Source organism: Columba livia, chromosome 14 (assembly GCF_036013475.1).
Source record: "Columba livia isolate bColLiv1 breed racing homer chromosome 14, bColLiv1.pat.W.v2, whole genome shotgun sequence".
NCBI classification, from domain to species: Eukaryota; Metazoa; Chordata; class Aves; order Columbiformes; family Columbidae; genus Columba; species Columba livia.
The window spans coordinates 1,962,426-1,984,452 of NC_088615.1; the positions used below are offsets into that span (position 1 = coordinate 1,962,426).

At 59.0% G+C, this 22,027-nt stretch overlaps 1 protein-coding gene across 3 annotated transcripts; it reads right to left on the reverse strand.

Moving 5' to 3' along the window:
• Positions 1-4,795: 4,795 nt before the first annotated feature.
• Positions 4,796-21,048, reverse strand: ARHGEF37 (Rho guanine nucleotide exchange factor 37). Of its 3 annotated transcripts, none has more exons than XM_065029493.1 (13): positions 20,811-21,048; positions 18,407-18,624; positions 17,866-17,989; positions 17,352-17,499; positions 16,339-16,538; positions 15,671-15,801; positions 15,007-15,111; positions 12,881-12,991; positions 11,435-11,764; positions 10,397-10,525; positions 9,849-10,044; positions 9,252-9,424; positions 4,796-8,881 (listed from the first exon to the last, which is right to left on the reverse strand). In XM_065029493.1, the coding sequence occupies exons 2-13, from the start codon at positions 18,608-18,610 to the stop codon at positions 8,672-8,674; spliced, it is 2,061 nt and encodes a 686-aa protein (XP_064885565.1). In that variant the 5' UTR covers positions 18,611-18,624; positions 20,811-21,048; the 3' UTR covers positions 4,796-8,671. The 3 variants fall into 3 exon arrangements, with proteins under 3 accessions (XP_064885565.1, XP_064885567.1, XP_064885566.1); XM_065029495.1 differs by having other exon boundaries at positions 9,844-10,044; XM_065029494.1 differs by lacking the exon at positions 12,881-12,991.
• Positions 21,049-22,027: the final 979 nt, after the last annotated feature.

Genomic DNA, 22,027 nt, shown 5'->3' on the forward strand with positions numbered 1-22,027 from the left:
TGATGACTCAAGCATAGAAAGGGAGAGCAGATAAGAGCAGAAAGGCCCAGCTGCAGGGATGCTGGTGGCTACTCAGTGCCCGGCGTCCCCCAACCTGGATCGCTTCCATGGGATTCCAGAAATGCTGTTGGCACTGGAGCAGGACCACGGAAACGGGGCAGGCAGCAGCTCTGGGAGGTGAAAGCAGAAGCAGCTGTCCCTGATAAGAGCTGGGCTCTGCCCCATTATGGCTATGGCAATAACACTAACAGGAGCAATAGGTATTTTACACTTGGCATGACCTATCCGGATCACGCTGCACCACCCTGGCCCTCCAACCTTGTCCTGCTCTGGGAGAAATAAACCTCTGGGATGGGGAGGAGAGGAGTGCTTTTCCTTCCCCTGGCACCTCCAGCTGGAAGCAGGGACCTGACTGCCTGTCCCCCAGCCTGGGGTTTTGATCAGTCCCAGCGCAATCCAGCCCCTCCTGGCTGCATTTCTCCATCACAAGAAGCATACAGACGTGTTTAACCTGAATTAGCTGGTTTAGATTAGGAGGGCAATCCCAATTTCACTGCACCCAGCTCCCCCCCAGCCTAAACAAGAAGCTGGGCAGAATGCACATGTTCTTTGGCTAGAGTGAGTTTTCTCCTTTCCCCCATCATTTGCTCCTGAGTTCATCAAGCCCCTCAGACACATGAGCAGAGCTCTCTGCAGCTGGAGGGCTAACATCTCAGCTCTTCCAAATAAATAGAAAATGATCCCAAAGTCCAAGCACCCAAAAAATGTGGAAGCCACAAATAGATTTCATGTATCCTGACAGAGCCAGGAGCTGAAAGCAGTGGAAACAGCTCCTGCCTCCCCTCAGACCCGGGTTTGGTGGCAGCACATCTTCCCCAGGTTTAGCTTTCCTGAGCCAAAGAAGGAGAAGCTTTAGGGCTGATCTGTCTTCATTTCTTCTTTTTTTTGTGATGGTGCCAGGGGGTTCATATGGTCCTTGTACCCCACGGGGACGCCGCTGTCCCAGGGCAGGGTAGGAGCCTCCCTGGGGCTGCTCCTGTCGGCCTTGCTCCAAGTATTAAGGTGCGCGGCAGAACATGCCCAGCCTTCAACTATTCCTATCACGTCCCATCTGGAGACAGAAATCTGCCTGCTAGCTTTACAATTAAAATTGAAATGATTTGATTACGGGGCTTCATTAGTAAAAACAAACACCAGGCAGCCTTCCTCCCTCTCCCCCCACATTCCCACCCAGCCATTCCTCCCTGGGGCTCTTTTAGGTAAATCCCAGTCAGGTTGCGGGCTGGGCACACAAAGGGGGTTCGTGTCTGCAGCTTGCAGCTATAGTTGGGTGCAGCCCAAAGGAGGTAAATTTTAGACTCACAAATCACCTTCATCAGGTAGAGATGCAGCAACAGCCTTGGATTGTCGGCTCTGTGGCCTGCTGCCCAACGGCAGGTTTAGCAGCAGCAGGACATTTCCCAGCCCTGCACAACCTTCTGAACGCTTGCAGACCTTACTGCGGGGTTCTGATTTATGCTCTGACTCCGTTCCCTTCGTTCTGTGAGTCTTTGCAATGGGGCCGTTTGCACCTTCACACCAACCTGGACTTGCCACTGCCAGATCTGTTTCCTTCCCCGCCGCTGGCTCATCCCGCAGGGAGCACGAGGAGCGCAGGGAGCGCGGGGACGGGCTGAGCCAGCGCGGCACAGGCTGCCCACGGCGTCTGCAGATGTTCGAGTCCCCGAAGCCGCGGCAGTTCTGGGGGAAGTAATTCAATTAACACCGAGGGTGTTGGGAACAGGCTGTGCAGGCTGGGAGAGGAGGAATACTAATGAAGGAGGGCTCGGGAATGCTGCAGGGTTAGAGAGCCACTCGCCCGGCTGCTCCCAGCACCTGGTTTTCTCTAGCAGATGGGATGGCTCCGGGCAGCAGGGAAGTGAGGTGGGAATTAGGCAGCCTTTCTGCCTCCAGTGACTGATGTGAGGAGATGGCTTTGAAAGGGTTGGATGCTGAATTGGTGGCCCCTTTGAAGGGGTCTGTGGCAGAAGAAGAATGTGCTATCTCCCGGTGGCACGGCAGACTCCTCTGCCCGCTCCCTGCCTGCAGCCGGTGACACTTCCATGCTCACCTGTGCTGCTCCATCCCCACCTCCCACCTGCACTGACTGACTTTGCTCCAATGAAAAGCTGCCTTGGGGGTCTCCCCAGCACCAGAGCACGTGCACCAGTGGGGCTGTGCCTGCGGAGAGCAGCCAGCTGAGCCAGGAGCCGGCTGAGAACTCCAAGCCGTGGTGCTTGCAGACCACAAGGCCAGGCTGTCTGGGACCCAACATCACCTTTAGCCCTCTTTGTATAACAAGGGATACCCAGGCCCGGAGCTGCTGGGAGAGGGGGCTGCGGCTGCAGTGTTCTGGCTCAGGAGTAGGGCCAGTTGTGTGTCCACACTTCGCAGCAGAGCTATAGTCTGTCCCCTTTGCAAGGTCAGGTCCAAGTCTTTGCTGCCATTGATGTTGCTTGTCACTTGGTAAAGCTTGTTTGGGCCGTGCTTGCTCACAAGGGGAACATGAGCAGATGGCTGGTGGATGCTGGAGGTACTGTGAGCTCTAGCCGTGGCAGGGGACAATGGCAGCGCTCATCTGCTCACCCACACTGAGGGGAGCAGAGCTGGAGTCCAGAGCCCCTGTGGGGCTCAAGGCGGCGCTGCCTTTGTAGCCTGGGGGTGACCAGCAGCCCGAGGTCTGACCAAGGTTTTTATTTGGGATGCCTTTGCAAGGCTGTGTTTGGGAAGCCTTTGCAGTCCCAAGTGCTGCCATGACAACTGGGTGCAGCTCTCCTGAGGATGCAGGCATGGGGCCGCAGGAGGAGAGCTGTGGCCATGGGTGTGTGTCCCCTTTGCCAGGCTGGGCAGAGAGAATGGCTGTCACAGGAGCCAGCTGGAAGGCAGGAGGGTGCTCTGCACCCCCTCTCCACCATGCTCCCTCCTTAATTCCTCTGGAAAGCCCCAGGGTGCTCTCCAGCCAGCAGAGTGACCTTGGGGACAGGACGAACCTGCAGGAATTGCCTTTTGCTGCCAGGTGAATGAAGCCCCACGTGGCACGGGGCCAAGGGAGCCCCAGGGGAGAAGGTGCATCTCCTCAGGACTGCCAGCTTGGGGGCTCTGAGCCCAGGGACCCCCAGGGCATGGCGGGCAGGGGCATGAGGTGTGGGGCTGACAAGCAGGCTGAGCTGTTCACGGTGGGGAGTGCTGCCCGGCCACTCCAGCTGACTCATGTCACGTCAGGGCCAGGCTGGCTTCCTAGCGGCATGAATCCTCCCCCTGGCTGGTGGCATGGGCCAGAGCTGTGCCCTTTGGCACCTTTGGCAGTTGGCAGGGGTTGCAGGCTATAAGATTACACTGGAGAAAGAGCAGCTCCTGGTGGGACAGTCCCGTCCCATGCTGTGTGCCATCCGCCTGCCTGGCCTCAGCGCAGTGCCTGGGGATGCTCCAGCTCCATGCCCCACGCAGGACCTGGACACAGCCCGGGATGCGGGGTCCGGCTGCAGGGATGTGCTCTGACAACGGGACTGAGCCGCAGGCGGGAGGGCAGCAGGCCGAACTCTCTCTGCCTGGGCAAGTATCACCAAGCCAGCAGCGCTAACAGCATTGCTGTCCTACCCAGGCTTGCCTTGTGGGCTAAACCTTTAACCAGATCAAGGGTTTAACTTTATCGGTGGCTGGAAAAACGTGGCACCATTTCCCTGGGGCAAAGTATCTCAATCCCTGCAGAAATCCCAGACATACATCTTTTTCCTGGGCCCCACTCAGCAGTTCCCTGGCACTCGTGTCCAGGCCTTTAGCACCGGAATATGTGGGACCCTCCAGGACAGGGAGCACTTTGTGCCCCATGCACAGCCGGGGCTCCCAGCTGGCCCCATCTTCCCCCCAAAATCACAGTTTGCATAGACTCAGGCACACCAGCATGGTGGTAACATGGAGGAGCTGGCACGTCCCCGTGCAGGGTGCACCTGGGCATGGATTGCCCTCCCAGGGGCAGCGTGGGAGGAAAGCCACCACCGGAGCAGACACCTCCATGTCCCCTCCAGGACTGTTCCCCCCACTGGCACCACAGTCCCCTCCCCAGCCCTGCTGGCTCCCCAGCCCTGGAAAGCCTTCCACAACCCCTGCCCACAGCAGGACCTGGATGATTGATTGTCGTTATTAAGACTGGAGAACAGTGTCTGTGCACATCCAGGTGGTTCAGGAGCAATTAGTCACCCTCTGGCAAGGGGGGGCCAGGCTGCCCCTCTGTCCCTGCTGAGGTGGGAGCCCTGTGCTGCCTGAGCGAGGGTCTGACGTGTCTCCTGGCACTGCTGGCGCAGCCCTGTCTCCTTGCGGGCTGTATCTGATGGGCACCTCCCTGCCAGCCCTTCCCGGGAAAGGGCAGGGCTTTGGCAGCAGCGCAGCCCCAGGGCAGGACTCAGACTCAAGGTGACCGCTGCACCCCCAGGATATCTGATGCTGGGAAGGAAGAAGGTCTGCAGAGCCCCGTGGCAGAGATTTACCCCCATCCAGAGTGATGCACCCACAGCAGCTTGTGCTTTTACATGGGATGGGCACACTGGAAGGGCTGAGGAGAGGGGGCTGCTCATCGCCAGGATGGTGGGTACCACACGGCAACCCCTGGCACAGTGGTCCTGCGTGGCCATGCCAGGCACAGCTCCAGCCGGGGGCTCATCTGGCGGCACCGTGACAGTGGGGACATCGGCAGCAGCCGGCTGCCAGCTGGGAAGGGGGGGCCGTAATGATGGTCCATCTCAGCAAAGGTAGCAGAGCATGAAAGCAATTTCACACTTTATTAGACAATTCAGGTGCCGGCTGCACAAGCCTGGAGCGAGCGCTGCTGCTCACACCTCCGCTCCTGCTCCTCCCGCTCTGTGGGGCTCAGCCCTCCCTCGGGCCACGCAGCACCATGCTGACGATGGCTAGCGGCACAGCAAGGAGGGCCAGCATGGGCTGCCAGGGCAGATTCTCATGGGCTACCCTGCTCCCACACAAGTTCCTGGGAACGTCGCAGCCGCAGGCTGGCTCTGCTGGGAGCCAGCTCAGCCTGGCAGTTGTGATGAATTCCAGCATCATTCCTGCAGACACAGCTCTGCTAGGGCTGGCTGTGCCCCTCAGCCCAGGGCAGCTGCCCTGCCCCTGCTGGGTCCCCCCTGCTCCCCTCCTCCCCTGCCCACTACAGCCCTGCTGCACCTATGGGGAGGGGATGAGCCCCAGTTTGGGAGCCCAGGCTTGGGGCTCCCCTGGCAGCTGCACCTCAATGACACCTGGGTGCCCCAGCACACCCGGCGGGGACACTGACACCTTCGCATGCGGCCATCCTCCCCGCCATCCAGGTGCCTCCATCTGGAGATGTGTTTTGGGGGTCCCCACCCTCCCTGCAGTCAATGCCATGTCCCAGGGGCTGGCACAGCCCCCAAAGCGGCGAAGAGCAGAGTCTGAGCTGCTACTATCCTGCTCTCCAGCTGTCCCTGCACCCTGGGGAAGCGGCTGCATGCTGTCAAACCCCACAGGTGGACGCTATCCAAATGCCTGCACGTCCAGGATATGAATCAGCTTGGACAGGAGTGCAGCAGCAGCTCCTGGACAACCGGAGCTGCCTGGCAGGCTGCTCCAGCAGCCAGGCTGTGCCGGTGCCAAACCCGTTGCAGGTCGGCAGGCAGGTTGCAGGCAGTAGCGCCCGCCTGTCTCTGCTGCCACCGCGCACATCAGCCCTGGGCATGGCAAGGCCCCAGCCTGGCATGCACTTCGCTCCCCCTTGCTCGGCTCTGCTCCTGGGGTCCCAAGCCATGGCACAGCGGCACCCAGCCGGGGCAACGCCTAACCTTGACCTGACCTGCTGGCGAGGAGTCGGCCCTGCCTGCGGTCCCCTGCTGTCCCCAGCCACAAGCATGTTCCACCAGGCTGGCCAAAGCATTCCTCCTGGGAGAGCCTGTCCTTGCTGGGCTATTTAAAGGCACACTTGTGCCCTTTATTCCCCGCCGTGTTTAGGCTGGAAGAGCCCCGTACCCTCCAGTGACTCTGAGGAAGCACTTCCAGGCTCAGAGCAGCAGTGGGTGCAACAAGTTTGGGTGAGATTATGGGAGTAGTGAGCAATGTTGGTGCCCTGTGTCCTGCAGCCAAGTACGAGGCCATGTCCTGAGGACAGACCCATGGGGAAGGTCCCATCGAGGTTGGCAGCAGGACTGGTGGGTACTGCAGAGCCCAGCTCATCTCTTCAGGTCCAGAGACTGAAGGAGCCATGGAAGCTGATTTCCCTCTTCCTAGTGAGGATGTCCACAGCGTGGGACCTCGGGGCAGGCAGGGTGCCGGTTCCAGTGCCGCTGGGCAGGGCTCTGGTGCTGACTGGCTCAGCACCATGTGGTACCTGACACCAGCAGCGTGTCCCCACTGAGCTGCCACCTCCTGGTGAGCACCGGTGTGTGGCTCCCGCACATCTCCTGGTGGGCTGTGCATGGGCTGTTTCCACCTTGCTCCTCATGCCCTGACAAGTGCTGTTATTACAGATGGACATTTTATGGGTAGAGCAGGGACTCAGGAGAGGCAGCAGGGGTCTAGGACACTTGGCAACAACCTGGACCCCCATGCCAGCTGCAGGCTCCTGTGTCAAAGGGGAGCTGATACCAAATCCTGCCCCAGGTCTCCTTCCAACTGGTAGATCAGAGCACAGGCAGCAGCAGTTTTTCAGTGCTCCTTGTCCTGCTGGCACCTTTCACCCTCCAAAGGGTCCTGGGCACCCGTGGGCTGTGGAGCGGGACCTGTGTGAGCTGCTGACTCCTGCACTGGCACGGGGCTGATTGCATCTGCGCCCCACTGAGCTGGCAGGAAGGCGACCCCAGAGGGAAATCCAACCTGATGTGATTTGATTAGGAATGGAAAAATCCCGAGGAGCCATTAGCAGCGAGGTGGAGTTGTGAGACCTGCCGCTGCGGGGCCAGGGCTGAGTGGGCAAACCTCGGAAACAACCCCTGCACAGCAGCCTCATCCCCCCGCCAGCTGCTTTCCCGTTCCCAGGAACACATCAGGTTTTCCCAGGCTGGGAGCATCCCCAGGCAATGTCTCCAGCTCCAGCACTGCTGTTCCAACCCAGGTTTTGCGTGGTTGACCATTTGCTTGGGGCTTTCAGTGGCATCTGGGCAGGGGTAGCAAGCCCCGCCAGGTTCCCCACAGACAAAGCCCCAGGACCCTGCAGGTACAAAGGAGGCAGCTCTGTCCCAAACCAAGCACCTGGACCCATGTGTGGGGTGCATAGTGAAAGCAGAGCAGCGTCCGGCACAGCATCACAGCCAGCCATGGGGAAACTGAGGCACAGAACAGTGACACCTCAAACAGTGGTGGGAGGGAGTGCTGTCTCCATCCCCAGACCAGGCCTTAGGTCAGAGACTGACCAACCCAGGTTGGTTCTCCCAAACCTCTTCCACGGAGCCTGTGCTTCTAGAGATCACGCACTTGTCAAACCGCTGGAGGTGTGAGGCGGGGCGTCCCGTCCGCCGTCCCCAGTCCCGCGCAGCACCGGCTGGGAGGGGAGCGGTGCCCAGCTCGCCTTTGGCACCACCAGCCCTGTCCCCTCGGGCTGTCCCCACGCCGGCCAAGGACACACACACTGCACCACAGCAGCGAGAGCCCTCGGCAGCGTCCCAAAACCAGTGCTCCCAGCGCTCCCAGTGCCGCCGCCGAGGCGCGCTGGGCGGCGGGCGGGGCGGCTCTGCCCCCTGGCGGCCGCGCTGTCACGGGCCCGCGCGGGGAGGGGGGATGCCCACGGGGAGGGTGGGTGGGCAGCGAGATCCTATAATACATTATAATATGAGCGCAAGAGTCACACGAAATAGCATCAGTGGGTGCACAGGGCTCGTCACCAGGGCTCAAGGGGCTTCTCCAAGGGGTCCGCAGCATCAGCCCCACGGTGCTGAGGGGAAACCTGAGGCCAGGAGCGCTCCTCCCGTTGCTGCCGGTGCGGCTGGGCACCGGCTGGCATTGCCATGCCCTTCAGCGGGAGGTGAAGGCTGTGCTGCCAAAGGGACGGCAATAGCACAACAGGGTGGGCACCCAGGCAGGCATGACACCCCAGTGAGGAGGAGGCAGCTGTGTCCCTGGCGCTGCTCTGCCTCCATCTTTGCACCCAAATCAGTGATTTCCCCGAGAGCTGCTTCCCAAGAGCCCCAGATCGTAGAATCACAGAATCATTTTGGTTGGAAGAGACTCTCAGGACCACAGTGTCCAGCCACAAACCTAACATACTCCATGCCAGGCTGAAGACACCCTCTGCAGCGCTGCACCCTTTGCAGCTTGGTCCTGATCTAACTGGGGACAATGCTGTCTCATGATCCCTAGGGACACTTCTGTCACTGATATGGATTCCAGCAAATACCTGGAAAACTGCAGGCACTTGCCCTCACTCTCTCATCCTCCTTTCCTTCAAGCAACCACATTTGGGACTCAGCACCCTCACACCTACCCAGCTAAACGTGCCTCCTGACTGCCACCCCTCGCACGTTCCCTGGGCCATATTCTGCCACCTGTTTCCCACCGCCTCCCCAGCCCAGGGACACCATGGCTGCCCCCTCCAGCATCTTCCGTGGTGCATCCTCAGGCGCCATGCAGACAGCTCTCATCGGATGAAGCCTGTGCTCTTGGGTGCTCCTGGCTGTGCTCACACAGGCAAGCTCCAGCCCATGGGCTCCTGCACAGGGACGGTCACCAGGTAGCTGGAGGGCACGTAGCCCCTCTGGCCGTTCACCTCCACCAGGCTCCATTCTTTGCTCCCCTTCTTGTCGTGAGGCTCCAGCACCACCACGGGCTGCCCTGCCTGCAGGCTCACCTCCCGCGGACTCCGGGCTGCGAAGGAGAAGCCAGAGACCACCTGCAAAAGGCAAGGGAAGGAGGGATGAAGCCCTTGCTGGACGTGAGAGTCAAAGGGGATGGACATACATGACAGGGTAGGACCTAAAGGGGACATGGAGGTTGTATCCAAGAGGGCAGCACAGTACTGCCAATGCAGGGACACTGGAGACCCCACCAAGCACAGTTCTCTTGCTCTGTCCACCCCAGGTTCACGGACACTCAGCAGGGGCTGTGACAGTCCCCTACTAGGCACATGGCTACACATGTATGACCACATGTGCACTGGAAAAGCAGGTCTGCCTTCCCTCCTACAAGCTGGACACACAGGGACTAGAATGGAGCTCATGGGGTTGCTAGGAAATGCCCTGAGGAGCATCTCCCACTCTCACCTGGAAAGCTGGGCTGAAGGTGGCCACCTGGGGCCTGGGAGCTTCAGGTGACGCATATGAATGTCGCCTTCTCTCTGTGCTGCTCTCCGGGGCTGGCATCTGCATCCCAGGCTGCTGGCTTTGTACCGGGCAATAGGGCTGGAGTTTGCCAGCAGGCACAAACCCTCGGGGACCTGGAGGACACGCACACACACAGGTCATGGGGCACCACTGCCTGGCACATGGAGGACTGGTTGGAGGAGGGAGGAATGACAGCGTGGCTGTTGTCTGGCATGGCACAGCAGCACTGTTTGATCTGGTCCATTACTAGGGGATACTCAGCAGCAAAACCCCCCGAAAAGGGGGTTTAAGACATTTTGGTGTGGATGAGATTCTCCTTTCCCAGCCATGATGAGCCACAAGTGCTCCCTCATGGACAAACCTCAACTTTACAGCTAATGGCTACGGGTGCAGCTGCCAAAGCAGAGGGGGTTTGGGCTGAGCAAACCATGGAAGGGAGGACCAGGAGGCAAGGGCCCACTGTTCATCCAAGATGAGGAGTGGTTCGGGTTTGTTTTCTGACCCTGGTGCCAAGGAGGGGAGAGACACTCACAGTACCTCCAGCATCCACCAGCCATCTGCTCGTGTTTCCCTTAGTGTCCATGCTCTGCAGCAGAGCTACAATCTGTCCCCTTTGCAAGGTCAGGTCCAAGTCTTTGCTGCCACTGACGTTGCTTGTCACTTGGTAGAGTTTGTCTGGGCCGTGCTTGCTCACAAGGGAAAGGACCTTCCGCTCCTCAGCAGGGTTCAGAGGCTGGTGGGGAGCAAGAGACACAGGAGCAGTCGATGAGACAGTCAGGACACTGAGCCCCTCCATGTACATATGCTCTCCTTTCTCCAGGATCACATCCCAATGAGAGGTTAGAGAAGAAATTTCCTCACATTATCTGCTCTCCTTCATGGTTTGGAGACAAATGTCCAGACCCAGAAGAGCTGAGCCTGTTTCATCCCTGGTTATTCCCAGCCAGCTGCTGCCAGGGGCTTTGGGGAAATACTGTGGCAATCCCCTGTGCCAGCCTCCCCCGCAAAGGAACGTTCTACTCTGAGAAGCCACAGACCAACCTCTTCATCCAGCTGGCCTGAGACACCCCCTCCCCAGCTCATACCTGTGTCACAGGGCTCGGCGTGACCGTCTCAAACGTCTGGCAGAAGGTACGGAGCTGAGTGCTGGACTGCTGCAAGGTATCTTCCACCATCTTCCAGAAACTGGGCAGGGGAACATGGCCATGGGGCAGCTGTGAAGACAGATGCACCTTTAGCGATGAGGTCTGTTCTCTTGCTTTCTCACCTTTCTTCCTGCTCCTTTTCTTTTGACCCCACCCACAGCTCTTCCCTCCCCAGGCCCATCTCTGATCTCAGGATCTAGGATGTGGTTCCCTTTGGCAAGAAGAGCTGCTGCTCTCTTGCTTTGAGCCACCTGCCTTGGGCAGGGCAGCCGGACGTGGGGCACTTGGGCAGTGCCCAGCCCACCGCAGCAGCCCCTGCGTCCCACTGTCCTGCCCCAAGCCCACCGTCCCACCCGACCAAAACGAGAGACTGGCGGATGTAACGCTGGGATAGATGTCCACAGCATGAGCATCCCAGGCTGAGCAAGGGGAATCCATCATCATGCCTGGGTGTGTATGAGCAGTGCCCGAGAGGAGACCTCCACATGGCTGAATCTTGTTCTTGTCTTGGTCATGGGCCAGGCCAGGGCTGTGTTCTACCCCCGGGCTCTGGACTGGCCTGACCCACCATGTTTGCAAACATCAGGCTCAGAATGTGCTGTGCAGTGAGAAATCCTGGGAGATACCTCCCAGGGGATGGAGGTTTGAGGGATGCTCATTCCTCAGGCTGGGAGCTGTCTTTCTCCTCCTCGCCTTTCTAGCACAGAGCCCAGCGTTAACATTGATGTCTCAGCCACCAACATCAATAAATTACCAGTGGTGTTCTCAAAGAGAGAGCAGAAGAGCTCAACAAAATTTGGCTTTACCCAGACAAAGGGGAGATCACTCACAGATTCTAGACAGAGAGCTGTGTGGCTGCAAGAGTGGGCTTGGACTACAGCAAACCTTCAGTGCCCTGATGTCTGAATGATGTCCCAAGACTGAAAAGGCTCTCCACGTGCACCGGTTTGGGTACACACACCATGGGGTCCCTCTCACCTGCTCCAGCTCCTTTTCTGCCCGGTGCAGGACCTGGGCAGCCAAGTCTCGCTGCAGGGCACTGAGGGAGCACAGGATCTGCCCCAGGAGCTGCAGAGCCACCTGGTTGAACCTTGGGAGCTCGGTCATGAGCAGGGCGTTAATGGCGAGGTAGGTGTTCATGGCTGCCTCCTCATCGTATGTCACGCTGCCCGTCTCACTCTTCCGCTCCTGGATCTCCTCGTAGTCCAAGAGCTTGTCCAGGCGCTTTTTGACCAGCTGCTGTGGCCCCACCAGCATGTCTGAGAGGCTGCAGAGGGGCTGGCAGACCAGCCTCTCCAGCCGGCGCTTCTGTGGGGTGAGAGAACCCAAATCTCCATGTGAGCCCCCAGACAGAGCCAGAAATCTGCATGGGGCACTGTCTTACCCAAGAGAAAAGGCTTGGGGACCTGTCAAAGAGCTTGTGTGGAGTGGGGAACATCTTGGGCAGCCTTCCCTGAAGGCACACGGGATGCCAACCAAAGCAAACCCTTATAGAGAGCAGTCATGCGTGCCTTGATTCAAAACTTGTGCTCCTTGAAAATGATTAGGTAGGACCATCACGTGTAGGGTCCCATGGGCTGCAGTGACTGTCCCATGCAGGCTGTAGTGTCCTGGTTTGATGGAGACCCTCAGCCTGGAGTCTGTGTGGTTATCCCATGTAGCTGCCCTCCCTCCCTGTGCTGGCACTCCCTGGGGATAACGGCATCCAGGTGTGGGGTTCAGGCTGCCCTGTCACACAATCTTTGCTGCTTGGAAAACCTCCTTGACTGTGTTCACAGTGGCAGCTGCCACCCAAGAGAGAATCCTGGAGAACCAAACAAAGGTGGTGGAAGGAGACAGATGGGGGCTCTTGAGCTCCCAGTGGTGAGTAGGGATGTCTGCAAAGTGTGAGTGAGATGGGCTGAGGTTGGTAGCAAACATCTCGTGTGAGTCAAATGATGAGTATGTCTGGTTTCCCCCATCCTGTGCTCTGCTGTAGCCTGCATAGCTAGCTGTGAACATGCCAGGGCCATGAAGGCACGAGTAGTCTTTAATGGCCCAGACGAGCCTCACCTGGGGCCTCTGCCCACACTCCATTTAAGGGAGTTCAGCTGCTGGCTGAACATTGCTGTGGGTGAGCTGGTTTCTGCCTTTGTCTCCTGGGTGGACCTTGGACGCCTGCTGCAGGTAGTTTAGCTCATGGGCAGACCCCTCACCTCCAGCCCAGGAGCTTGTTCTTCACCTCATGTGCCTGGGACTATGATGGACCCTGTTACCTGTCCCTTCACGCCCCAGGGGCTGTGCCTGTTGGTGAGGACACTGCCTGTCCTGGGGCAGCTCTTGGCTGTCCTGTCCTGGAGCCAGCCCCGCTGTACCCTGGCAGAAGGTGTGAGAGCAACGCTTGGCTGTGGCCCTGAAGGAGATACACAGGGAAGAAGCACTCACAAACTCTGGGAAAACGGTGCAATGGAGGTGTTCTGCTAAGTGGCAGTACTGCTGGGCAGGTCCCTCATCGATCTGCAGATCACGCTTGTGTGGGGCGGACAACAGGAATGCCTGAAAGGGAGAAAGACATCAGACCTGACCTGCAGAAACTGCCGAACACTGGCTAACCCATCAGTAACCTACCCCTGTGTTCCTGCCTGAGTGTTCTGTGCTGGTAGCCTAGTGGGACTGATGCTCTGGACTACACTTGTCCGGAAGTCAGGGATCTCACTGAGGTGTTAACAAACCTCCCCCCTTGTGCAGGGGTCATGCAGTAGCTTTCAAAAGCATTCATGCCCCAGCACGGTGGCCAAGGCTGCCCTGTGGCCCCAGGCAGCCTGCCCCAGCTTGATGTTGCCTGGTGCTCTGACACTTGGGTTTCATTCTCCAGTAGCTACATGGGGTTTCTTGTATTTGTGTGCAAAATCTTCCCCCCATCGCCTCTGCATGGAGAGTGAGACTGGCAGGAAAGGAAAGCAGCTAGGGATGGTTTGGGTGGAGAACGTCCTGCTTTGAGAGGCTTTGCTCTAACGTTCACTCTGTGAGCAGCAGCCTCCTTCTATCTGGAGGCAGATTTTTGACCCACAGGCTCTAGACCCAAGAAGGAAGCACTGAGCTCCCGGAGCCCCAGCCTGCTGCTGGTGCCAAGGACAGCCCGGCCCCTGCTCCTCCTGGGCTTGGCTTCTGCATCAGTCCTGGAGCAGCAGCAGCAGATTCTGTGTGATGCCCATCAACCATGGATTCCATGGGCCCCTCAGAGTGACCTGATCTCTGTCCTAAATCCTGTTTTTTTGCCTGTGGTCAAGTTTAGGAGATCTCTGCTTTGCAGTCCCCTCATCACAGCAGGGGCTGGAGATGGAAATATAGAAGGGAAAAGGGATTGACCCTTTGAGCAGAAGGTGGCAGCTCTGAGACCTGTGTGCTCTTCCTCCAGCCTACAGGGGCTCTTACACAAGCAGAGGTGGCTCTGATGATCTTGTATGCACCGAGATTTGCCTCTCCTTGTGGTGGGGCCACTGGTACAGACAAGCACAAGAGGGAACTGCCAGCCAGCACGGAGAGGCCAGGCCGTCTCTGCCCTACGAGGATGTGTCTCCAACAGCTCCTCAGGATGTTTTTGAGAAGCTTTTAGAGGGAAAGAGACAGGGCATGCGTGCAGCCCCACCTTCCCCACCAGCAGCTCCTCTGAAGCTGCAGCCAAGCCCCAGCATGACTCCCAGTCACAGCTGATTATCTGCGCTGCCCAGCCTATTTGCAGATGCTGGGTGTCCTGGCTGCAGCCAAGAAGCTGGTGTATGGAGATGCAGCTCATCAAGGTGCAGTGCCAGGTGGGTACTCAGGAGCACTTAATGTCCCAAGGAACGGTCATGCCCTGTTCCCCTTCATGATGCCATAATCTCATACAGACTGCCATCCTTATGTGTTCTATTCTAGTTCTATTTGACCCACTCCTTGGGCTACAGGGAGCCTTTCTGTCCCCTTGTCCTCCTTTCCAATCCTATATGGGGAGCTCTTGTCAGTATCTTCATGACAAGGTCTTTCCAGACCTTGAATTGCTGCTTTCTGAACCCTCTGACATTTCATGAGACTTTCCTGATAACACAGTGTCTGGAGAATTCAAGTTCTGCCATTGCTCATACTTTCATTTCTCTCAGATGCCCCAAGGGATTTCCATGAGACAATCACAGCCCCTACTCAGCCTGGTCATCTCAGAAGGGAAGTGTCTTGTTTTCCTGACTTGGAAACACTTCTGCCTTATGCCTGTTATGCAAGAATTCCCAGACTGAACAACACTTAGCCTTCTCAGCTATTTAATGCCTTGAAATAATGATCAGTTTAAAGACTGATTAATCTCAAATGACGCCCAGCTCAGACTGTGTCAGTGAAGCTTTGACTTTGTTCTAAACTCTGCTGGCCCTGAGTAATCCTTGGATATTGTGCAAGCTCCTGGCACAACATATTTAGCCGAGAGATGCAAGTCACTCAATATCCCCAGTGACACCGGTTTCCATAGGGCTTGAGAGTATTCTGCAGCCCCAAGAAACAGGTCCTGAGGCCTGGAGGGGGGCAACCCCCCGCAACTTTACCTCTAAATGGCCCAGGTAGGATGCCACGTTGTCCTTCAGCATGGCCACGCTGGACACCACACACTGGAACTTCTCCTCCAGGTCATCGTACTCCCTGTCCTCTGTCTGCAAGGCAAGGGGCAGCTTATCCCCAGCACAGGGGGGCAGGTACTGCCTGGGGCAGGGCTGATGCCCCTCACTGGGTGCTAATGTAAAAAGCAGCCAGGTCTCTGCCTGAAGCTCACAGTGCTGGGACAGGCTGGGGGGACCCTGAGAGGCTCCAGGAATCTGAAAAGGACCAAGATCTATGGTGCTTGGGATGCCCGCAGAAACAGGGCTTTTGGTGCAGTGCTGGGGAACACCAGGGTGTCTTTTCTGTCACTGGGGTGCCTGAGGATCCTGGGAATCCCTTGGGGGTCAAAGCACTACCCTGAGGTGTTCTGAAGCAGGGAGCGAGGTGTGTACCTGCATCCCTCCCACCCTGCTGGTCCTTGGGTCGGGGACTGGGAGCCACTCTCAGGCTGCTCGAAAATGGGACTGGGGCTCCTGTGACAGTCGGGGCCACTGGGTGTCAGCATTGGCCACCTCAGCTCTGCTCACCCCATCCCACTGGCAAGGTGTCTTGGGAGGCAGTGGAAAGCCCCAGAAATAGCCAAGGAGAGGCAGTGGGGTGCAGGCTGCCCACCTTGGCCACGATGCCGGCCTCGTGCATGAAGAGCCGGCTCAGCCGCGTGGTCTTCTTGGCGATGGAGTGTGTGTTGAGGCGGGCAAGGCGGTCCCGCAGCGTCAGGTGCTCGGCTTTGTTGTATTTGGTTGCTGCCTCAGGTGGGGGCACACAAGGTGGGAGGAAAAAAGATCAGAAGAGGAAACTTCAGCAGCCTGAGCAGCACTGAGGTCGGAGCTGACAAGTTGTGGTTAACAGGATAAGCACAACCCACATCAAAGAAGGGCAGCCCCAGGGGAAAGTACTGTGAAAACCAAAATGAAAAGCGAGCTCCCATTTGTGGGGAGCCTGATTTCTCCTATCCCACGGGCAGGACTGTTCCTCCCTAATTCCAGGAATGCAGACAGGCTGGTTTTGTGCTCAGCCCCCCAATGCCACCCTGTTCCTGCAGCCTTCAGGTCTTGCCCAGAGAGGCATTTGCAGGACCAGAGCAGTGCCGGCAGCTGCCTGCGCAAGGCTGCGGCTCCACCAGGCAGGACGGGTGGAGGGCAGGAGAGCTTTGAACTGATTTAAGTGGGAATTAGCTCAACACCAAGAGGAGATGACTGGGGTCAGGATGGGGCTTCCCAGATGCGGCGCCCCTGCCTGCACCGTGTCCCCTGCCCGTTCCGTGCCCCCTGCCCGCTCACCTACTTCTCTGCGCCGTTTGTACTCGTTGATGTTGGCGTTGACCTGGGCCATGGCGCGGACAGCTGCCTGCAGGGCCGGGTAGGCGCTGGCACTTGGCGGGGTGTTCTCCAGGATCTTCCCCAGCAGCAGCGGGTATTTGGTGACTCTCTGCACCGGCATCACCAGGAAGAAGCTGAGGTCCGATGCACCTGTGTGAGGCCTGGTGGAGATGAGGATTGCCGGAGGTCAGAGCGGAGGGCTGCCCTGCTGCTCCCCCCAGCTTCTCTGTGAGCATCCTGGGGAGAAAGCAGCGCCTTGCCAGCTGTAGCGGAGCATTGCTGCCTCGGACCCACAGGTAAGCTGTGCCCAGCAGCTGTGCGGGGTTTCCGGCTGTGATCCCCCGCTCCCTGCCAGCTGCTGGGCCACCCCCCCGGAGCGCTGGCAGAGGGAGGCTGTCCCCACCAGCCCCGAAGGCAGTGCCAGCCCCAGGTGGGCGCCTTGCTGCCCAGAACAGTGCTGTGCTTGTCCCGTTTGGAGGCACGAGATCAGTGCTTGTCCTGGGGGCACTGGGCAGGGAGGGTGTGGGTAAAGCACAGGCAGGACTCCCCCTCTGCCCTCACGCAAGGCACTGCTTCTCCAGGCTCTGAAAATGTTTGTGATCCCCCCGGTAGTTCAGGATGGGTTCGGCAGGTCCCCCAGGGCCAGCCCATCTCTCTGGTCAAGCTGGAGAACATGTGCCCTCCATGAGCACAGCCTCTTGGGCTGGGGAGCAGGCAGGAGTTGTGGGTGCCACTGCATCCCTTGTTTTGGGGTCACACCACCAACCTGTAGTGCCACTTTGGTAAGTGGCCCCAAGGATACAGGACAGGCTGCCAAGGGCTATACCAGGCAACGTCACAAGGGTGATGGCCATGATATTACACTCAGCCTGGTGGCATGGACCTGTACAGGCAGCTTGTCCAGAGAGGAGAAGAGCAAGGCCAGTAGGTAAAACAGAGAGAGGAAGGTGGTGGCCTCAGCAGCAGGTACCTACACTGTTGCATTCAGGGTCTCCAAGATCTCCTCCTGCAGCCTGGGGTCTTTGCGGTAGCTCTCCACCAGCAGCAGGGCATGCTCGTAGCTGGCGCAGTAGATCTTGTAGACGCTCTCCATCTCCTCCTTGAATTCCTGGAACAGAGCACCTGGAGAAGGAGAGCCAGGCTGGAAAGGATGGTCCTTTCCTATGGCCTCACGGAAAGCCAGAGGTTTCCCCCCAGCCTGGAAGGTTCAGGCTGTCAGAGTAGAGCCAGCCAAACGTGCTCAGCACCCCAGGAATCACCACTAAGCTGAGCCTGATGCTGCCCCCCCTCACTTTCTGCCTTACCCCTGTGGGTGGCTGTGGGCAGTGATGTATGGGCAGCAGCGCTTCCCGCAGCCCAGGGGGTGCAGGAGGTGCCAGGGCAGGGGGGCTGGGGGCTGCGCCAAGGCACAGCACTGGGCAGTGGCACTGCCAGCACCAGCAAAGGCACAGGTGGGTGCGGGTCAGCTCTCAGTGTTGCAGCACTTACTGATGCAGAGCAGCTGCTCGTGCTCCTGGGTGGCCGTGGCCTCTAGACCCTTCAGGAACCGTTTGGAGACGTGGAGGATGTCGTCAGTGTTAGAGAAGAGGCCTTCCAGGTCAAGATCGGGCAGCTGAAGGGAACAAAGACGCCCCAGGGTAAGCCAGATACATCAGACAGGTGGACCATGTAGTCTGGATGCATTCCCGCCCCTGAGCATTTGTGTCCTTCCAGCTGCCCATGTGATACCCAAGGAGTTGGAGCAATGCTCTGTTTCAGGGGGCACGGAGGATGCTGAGACATGGCTGTGCTCCTGAGCAGGGCAATGAGGCCTTTTTGTGCTGCAGGTGCAGGTTTAAAACTGTAGGATGGCTGTACTGGGTCAGACCCAATGTCCATCCAACCCAAGACCTTGGCTGGCTGGGGGGAGCCCAGGAAGGTGGAAGGTGAACACGTGCTGACCTCCCTGTGGTGATCTGGACACCTCACAGCTCAACAGATTCACCCTATGATCCTCAGCCCCTGGGTGGGAGCACATACCCCCTCTCACCTGCTTCTTCTGGAGGTGTGCCCGGATGTCCGACACGCAGAGCTGGATGTTGTGGACGTAGCTGGCCTCTGTGGTGATGAGCTCCTCCACAGCCAGCCGCTGGCTCAGCTCCATCTTGTCGCAGGGCATCACATCCTCGTAGACCCCCTCTGCGGTCTTGGCTGCATCCTCAGCACCAGGCTCCGACCCGCCGGCGCTCGCCATCTCCGTATGACACTCTGCAGGCGGTGGCAAGCGTTAGGGACAGGCTGTGGCAAGGGCAGCCCTGGGACTGGTGCTCAACCCAACTCCATGGCCATGCTCCACCATATGCTGGGGCAGCCCACAGAACATCCCCAGGGACACTCAAGCCATTTAAATTTACAAACAAGGCACAGATGCCACTCCAAAACCATAAAGTGAAGCAAGCCAGGAGCGGGCTGGCAGCAGAAGGCAGACAGCCACGTGTGGCAGGTAGGGACTTGACAAACACATGTGCGTCAAGTCCAGAGATCATGAGGAGGGCCGGGGTGCAGGCGAGGGGAGCCCAGCTGCAGGCAGGGGCCCGGCAGCACTGGGACTGCACGGAGGCTGGTCCCTGAGGGCACAGCAGGGTTTGCTGCCACCACTCCGTGCTGCCAGGGCTGGCTGTTCCCTCCCTGCCTTGGCTGTCAGTGCCTGGCACGTTGCCTCGTGTTCAAGAGTCCTATTCAAAGTACAAAGACTGTTTTTTTTGCAGTGTGTGAACAAGAGGCATTTCTGTGGCAGGGAAAGCTGGTTTAAAAGTAACAGCGATGGGGGAGAGAAGTGGGCAAAGCTACAGGTGTCTCTGTCAGAGGCAATTGCAGTGCCTGGTGTGCAAAGCCTGTGCCCTGCCTAGCACAGCCTGCTCCCCTCTTCTCTCCACCTGTGGAGACTGTGAAAAATTGGAGCTGATTTATGCAGTTTCCTTCTCAGGGAACATCATCTGCTCTGACTGATGCTGAGAAGGATGCTGATCCATGCCATTTGCTTCTCATGGAACATCATCTGCCCTAACTGATGCTGAGGAGGATGGAGCAGCTCCCAAAGCATCACAGATAGTGCTCGGTCCCAGGCAGAAGGCCTTGAGAGGGAGACGGGGCACAGCCCACGCCAGCGCAGCGCACAGCTCAGCCAAATCCAGAGCCTGGCCGGGGAAAAGGAATGCTGCCAGGCAGCCTGCCCGCGGAGCCTGCAGAGGAGGTGACGAGCAAAGGCAGAGTGGAGGTGGCTTGGCAGGATAAAAGCGAGATGGCACAAGCAGTAGCACAGGGATGGCAGTTCTGCATCTGCCCTCCACCGCCCGCCGAGCCAGTGCTACCCTCTGCGCCTGACCGTCAGCTGGACCGTGACACGCCAGGCGCTGCAGCCCCGGGCACCTGCGGTGAGAGCAGGGACAGGGGCTGGCAGGACAGCCAGAGCCTCCACTGGGGAACAGTCCAGCTAACAAGCAGGTGATGCGGTTGTGAGCACCAGGCAGGGTGAGTGTTCCCGCCTGGCACATGCCCACTGCTGCACTGGTGGAGAGCTGGGCTTGGCACAGCAAGCAAATGCCTGTGAGAAGGTATGGGACCTCTGCCTGCCTTGCAGGGGCATGTTACCCTGCCAGCTGTCATCCCTGCCCTCTGTGAATTTGGCTCCTACCCCTGCCTGTGGCATGGCATTGGCTGCTACAGGACATGGGGAGTAGAGGACACTTCCCTGCACCCCCTTGGGTGCTTCCAAAGTGTCCAGGTAGAAGGATGCCCACCAAGGACTGTTGGACAAGCCCTACATCCTCTGCCTGGAGCAAAAGCAAAATCCTTGCTCAGAGGAAGGGCTGCAGTGGAGGCAGGTGGAGAGCTGGGATCTGAGACACCCCCTGAGCCCTGGGCAGATGCCCTGCAGCTTGGGGGTATGCAGGCACTGGGGTGTCACTGGCCCCTGCGCCAGCATCCCCCAGAGCATGCAGCTGCTTTGAGGCATTGTCCCCAAGCTGGGCAAACCTCTTTGTGCCCAATCCACCCCCCACCTCCTGAAATACCAGAGGAACAAGGGAACTGTGCAAAACCTAAAAGAAGCATTTCTGGTCAGTGCTGGAGTGGGTTTCATTTCCCAACTGTCCTCCCGGGCAGCTGCCTGCCTTTGACATGTCATTGCCGCCTCGGTGGCCCTCAGCATCCCTGTCTGTAAGGCAGGGGTCAGGCAGCGTCCCCAACCCCGCACTCAGAGACCCGCAGGCAGGGGATGCCGTGGGGTCCCTGGCATGCTGCGGCAGTGCCGGCTCCAGGCCCCCAGCTCCCCCGCTGCGCCCCGAGGGACAGGCTCTGGTACAGCCGTTTTGCCACCCCCCTGCTCCACACGCTGCTCCGGCCCCGCCGTCGCCTCCACGCCCCGAAGCAGCTCCCCGAGCCCCGGCTCTTACCTGCGGAGGAGGCAGCGGTTGGCGCCGGGGAGCCGCGTCCGCCTGCGGCCGCTCTCCCGCGGTCTGCGGGTAGTTAATGATCAACCCGCAGCGCCGCAGCCGGGGTGGCACGGCCGGCGTGGGCAGGACAGGCCGGCCCACGGCACGGGCTGGAGGCACCCACGCACCTGCTGCCGCTCAGCTCGGGCCCCGCCATCCCGCCCGCCGCGGGGCTTGGTGACGGGGTCGCGGTGGCGGGGCCGCAGCGCTCGGTGGCGGGGCCGCGGCGGTGGGGCCGGTCAGATGAGCAGCGCCGCGCTCCCTGCGCACGCCCGGCCGCGGCGGGGGCGGGCAGGCGGCCCGGGCAGGCAGCCGGGCTGGCAGCGGGTGTGAGCCGCCTCCGCCGCCAAACCTGCCGGGAGGGAGCGGCGAACAGCACCGGGAGTGCGGCTGCAGCGGACGGGGGTCTCATCTGCAAAAGCAGCTAGTCCCCAGGCGCCGTACCTGGCTCTGTATTAGTCCCTGACATCGCAGCCACAGTCCCCCCCCCTTTTCCCCTTGTCCACCCTCAAACCGCGGGGCAGCGCAGCCCCCTGGCGTCCCGGGAGCCTGCGCCGGACAGCAGTTCCGGGTGGGGAGCAGGGGATGCACCAGTGCGCTCCAGTTGTAAATAAACAGGGATAAGTTATCTATGTCTTTTTATGGCCCTGCTACAGCTCCAGCGTGTTGCTGCGTCAGCACTAGCTAGGGGAGCCCGGCTGGTGCCCTGGGCTCCCACAGCCCATCCACGGCTGCACAGGCTTCCCCCCGCGCTGTCCTGCAGGCACATGCCCCCCGGCTCTGCCATTGCTCCCCAGCTGCTCAGCCACGGAAAAGGGTTCAGAGCAAACAGAAACAAAAATATATTATATAACTGAAGAAGTGGTTGCACAGATTGGGCCATTGGGAACTAGTGGCTGTTTGGTACGAAGTTGTTTATTTTGCTCATGAGGTGTTTGCATCCTCATAAATAAGCTATTGAGAAGAGAGAGGCTGATGTGCTGCCAGCTCCCGCAGCTGGGAGATGGTCCCCAGACTGGCTGCAGGGAGGACATGGTGGCACCTGTTTTTTTTCAGGCTGAATCAACATGTCCAAAAAGTGTCACATTAAAAATGACTGAGTCTCTGGTGACTCATGCAGGTCATAGCTGGCAGCTGTGTCCAGAGCCAAACCTCCTCACGGGTGAGGACAAACACTA

Excerpts from the sequence above, each read along its gene's own strand:
- ARHGEF37 (XM_065029493.1), bottom strand. The coding sequence starts at position 18,610 with ATGGCGAGCGCCGGCGGGTCGGAGCCTGGTGCTGAGGATGCAGCCAAG. Across the intron at positions 12,992-15,006 it reads CCTACCTGGGCCATTTAGAG|GCATTCCTGTTGTCCGCCCC; the intron begins GTAAAGTTGCGG and ends TCTCCCTTTCAG. Across the intron at positions 9,425-9,848 it reads ATGGCTGGTGGATGCTGGAG|GTCCCCGAGGGTTTGTGCCT; the intron begins GTACTGTGAGTG and ends CGTGTCCTCCAG.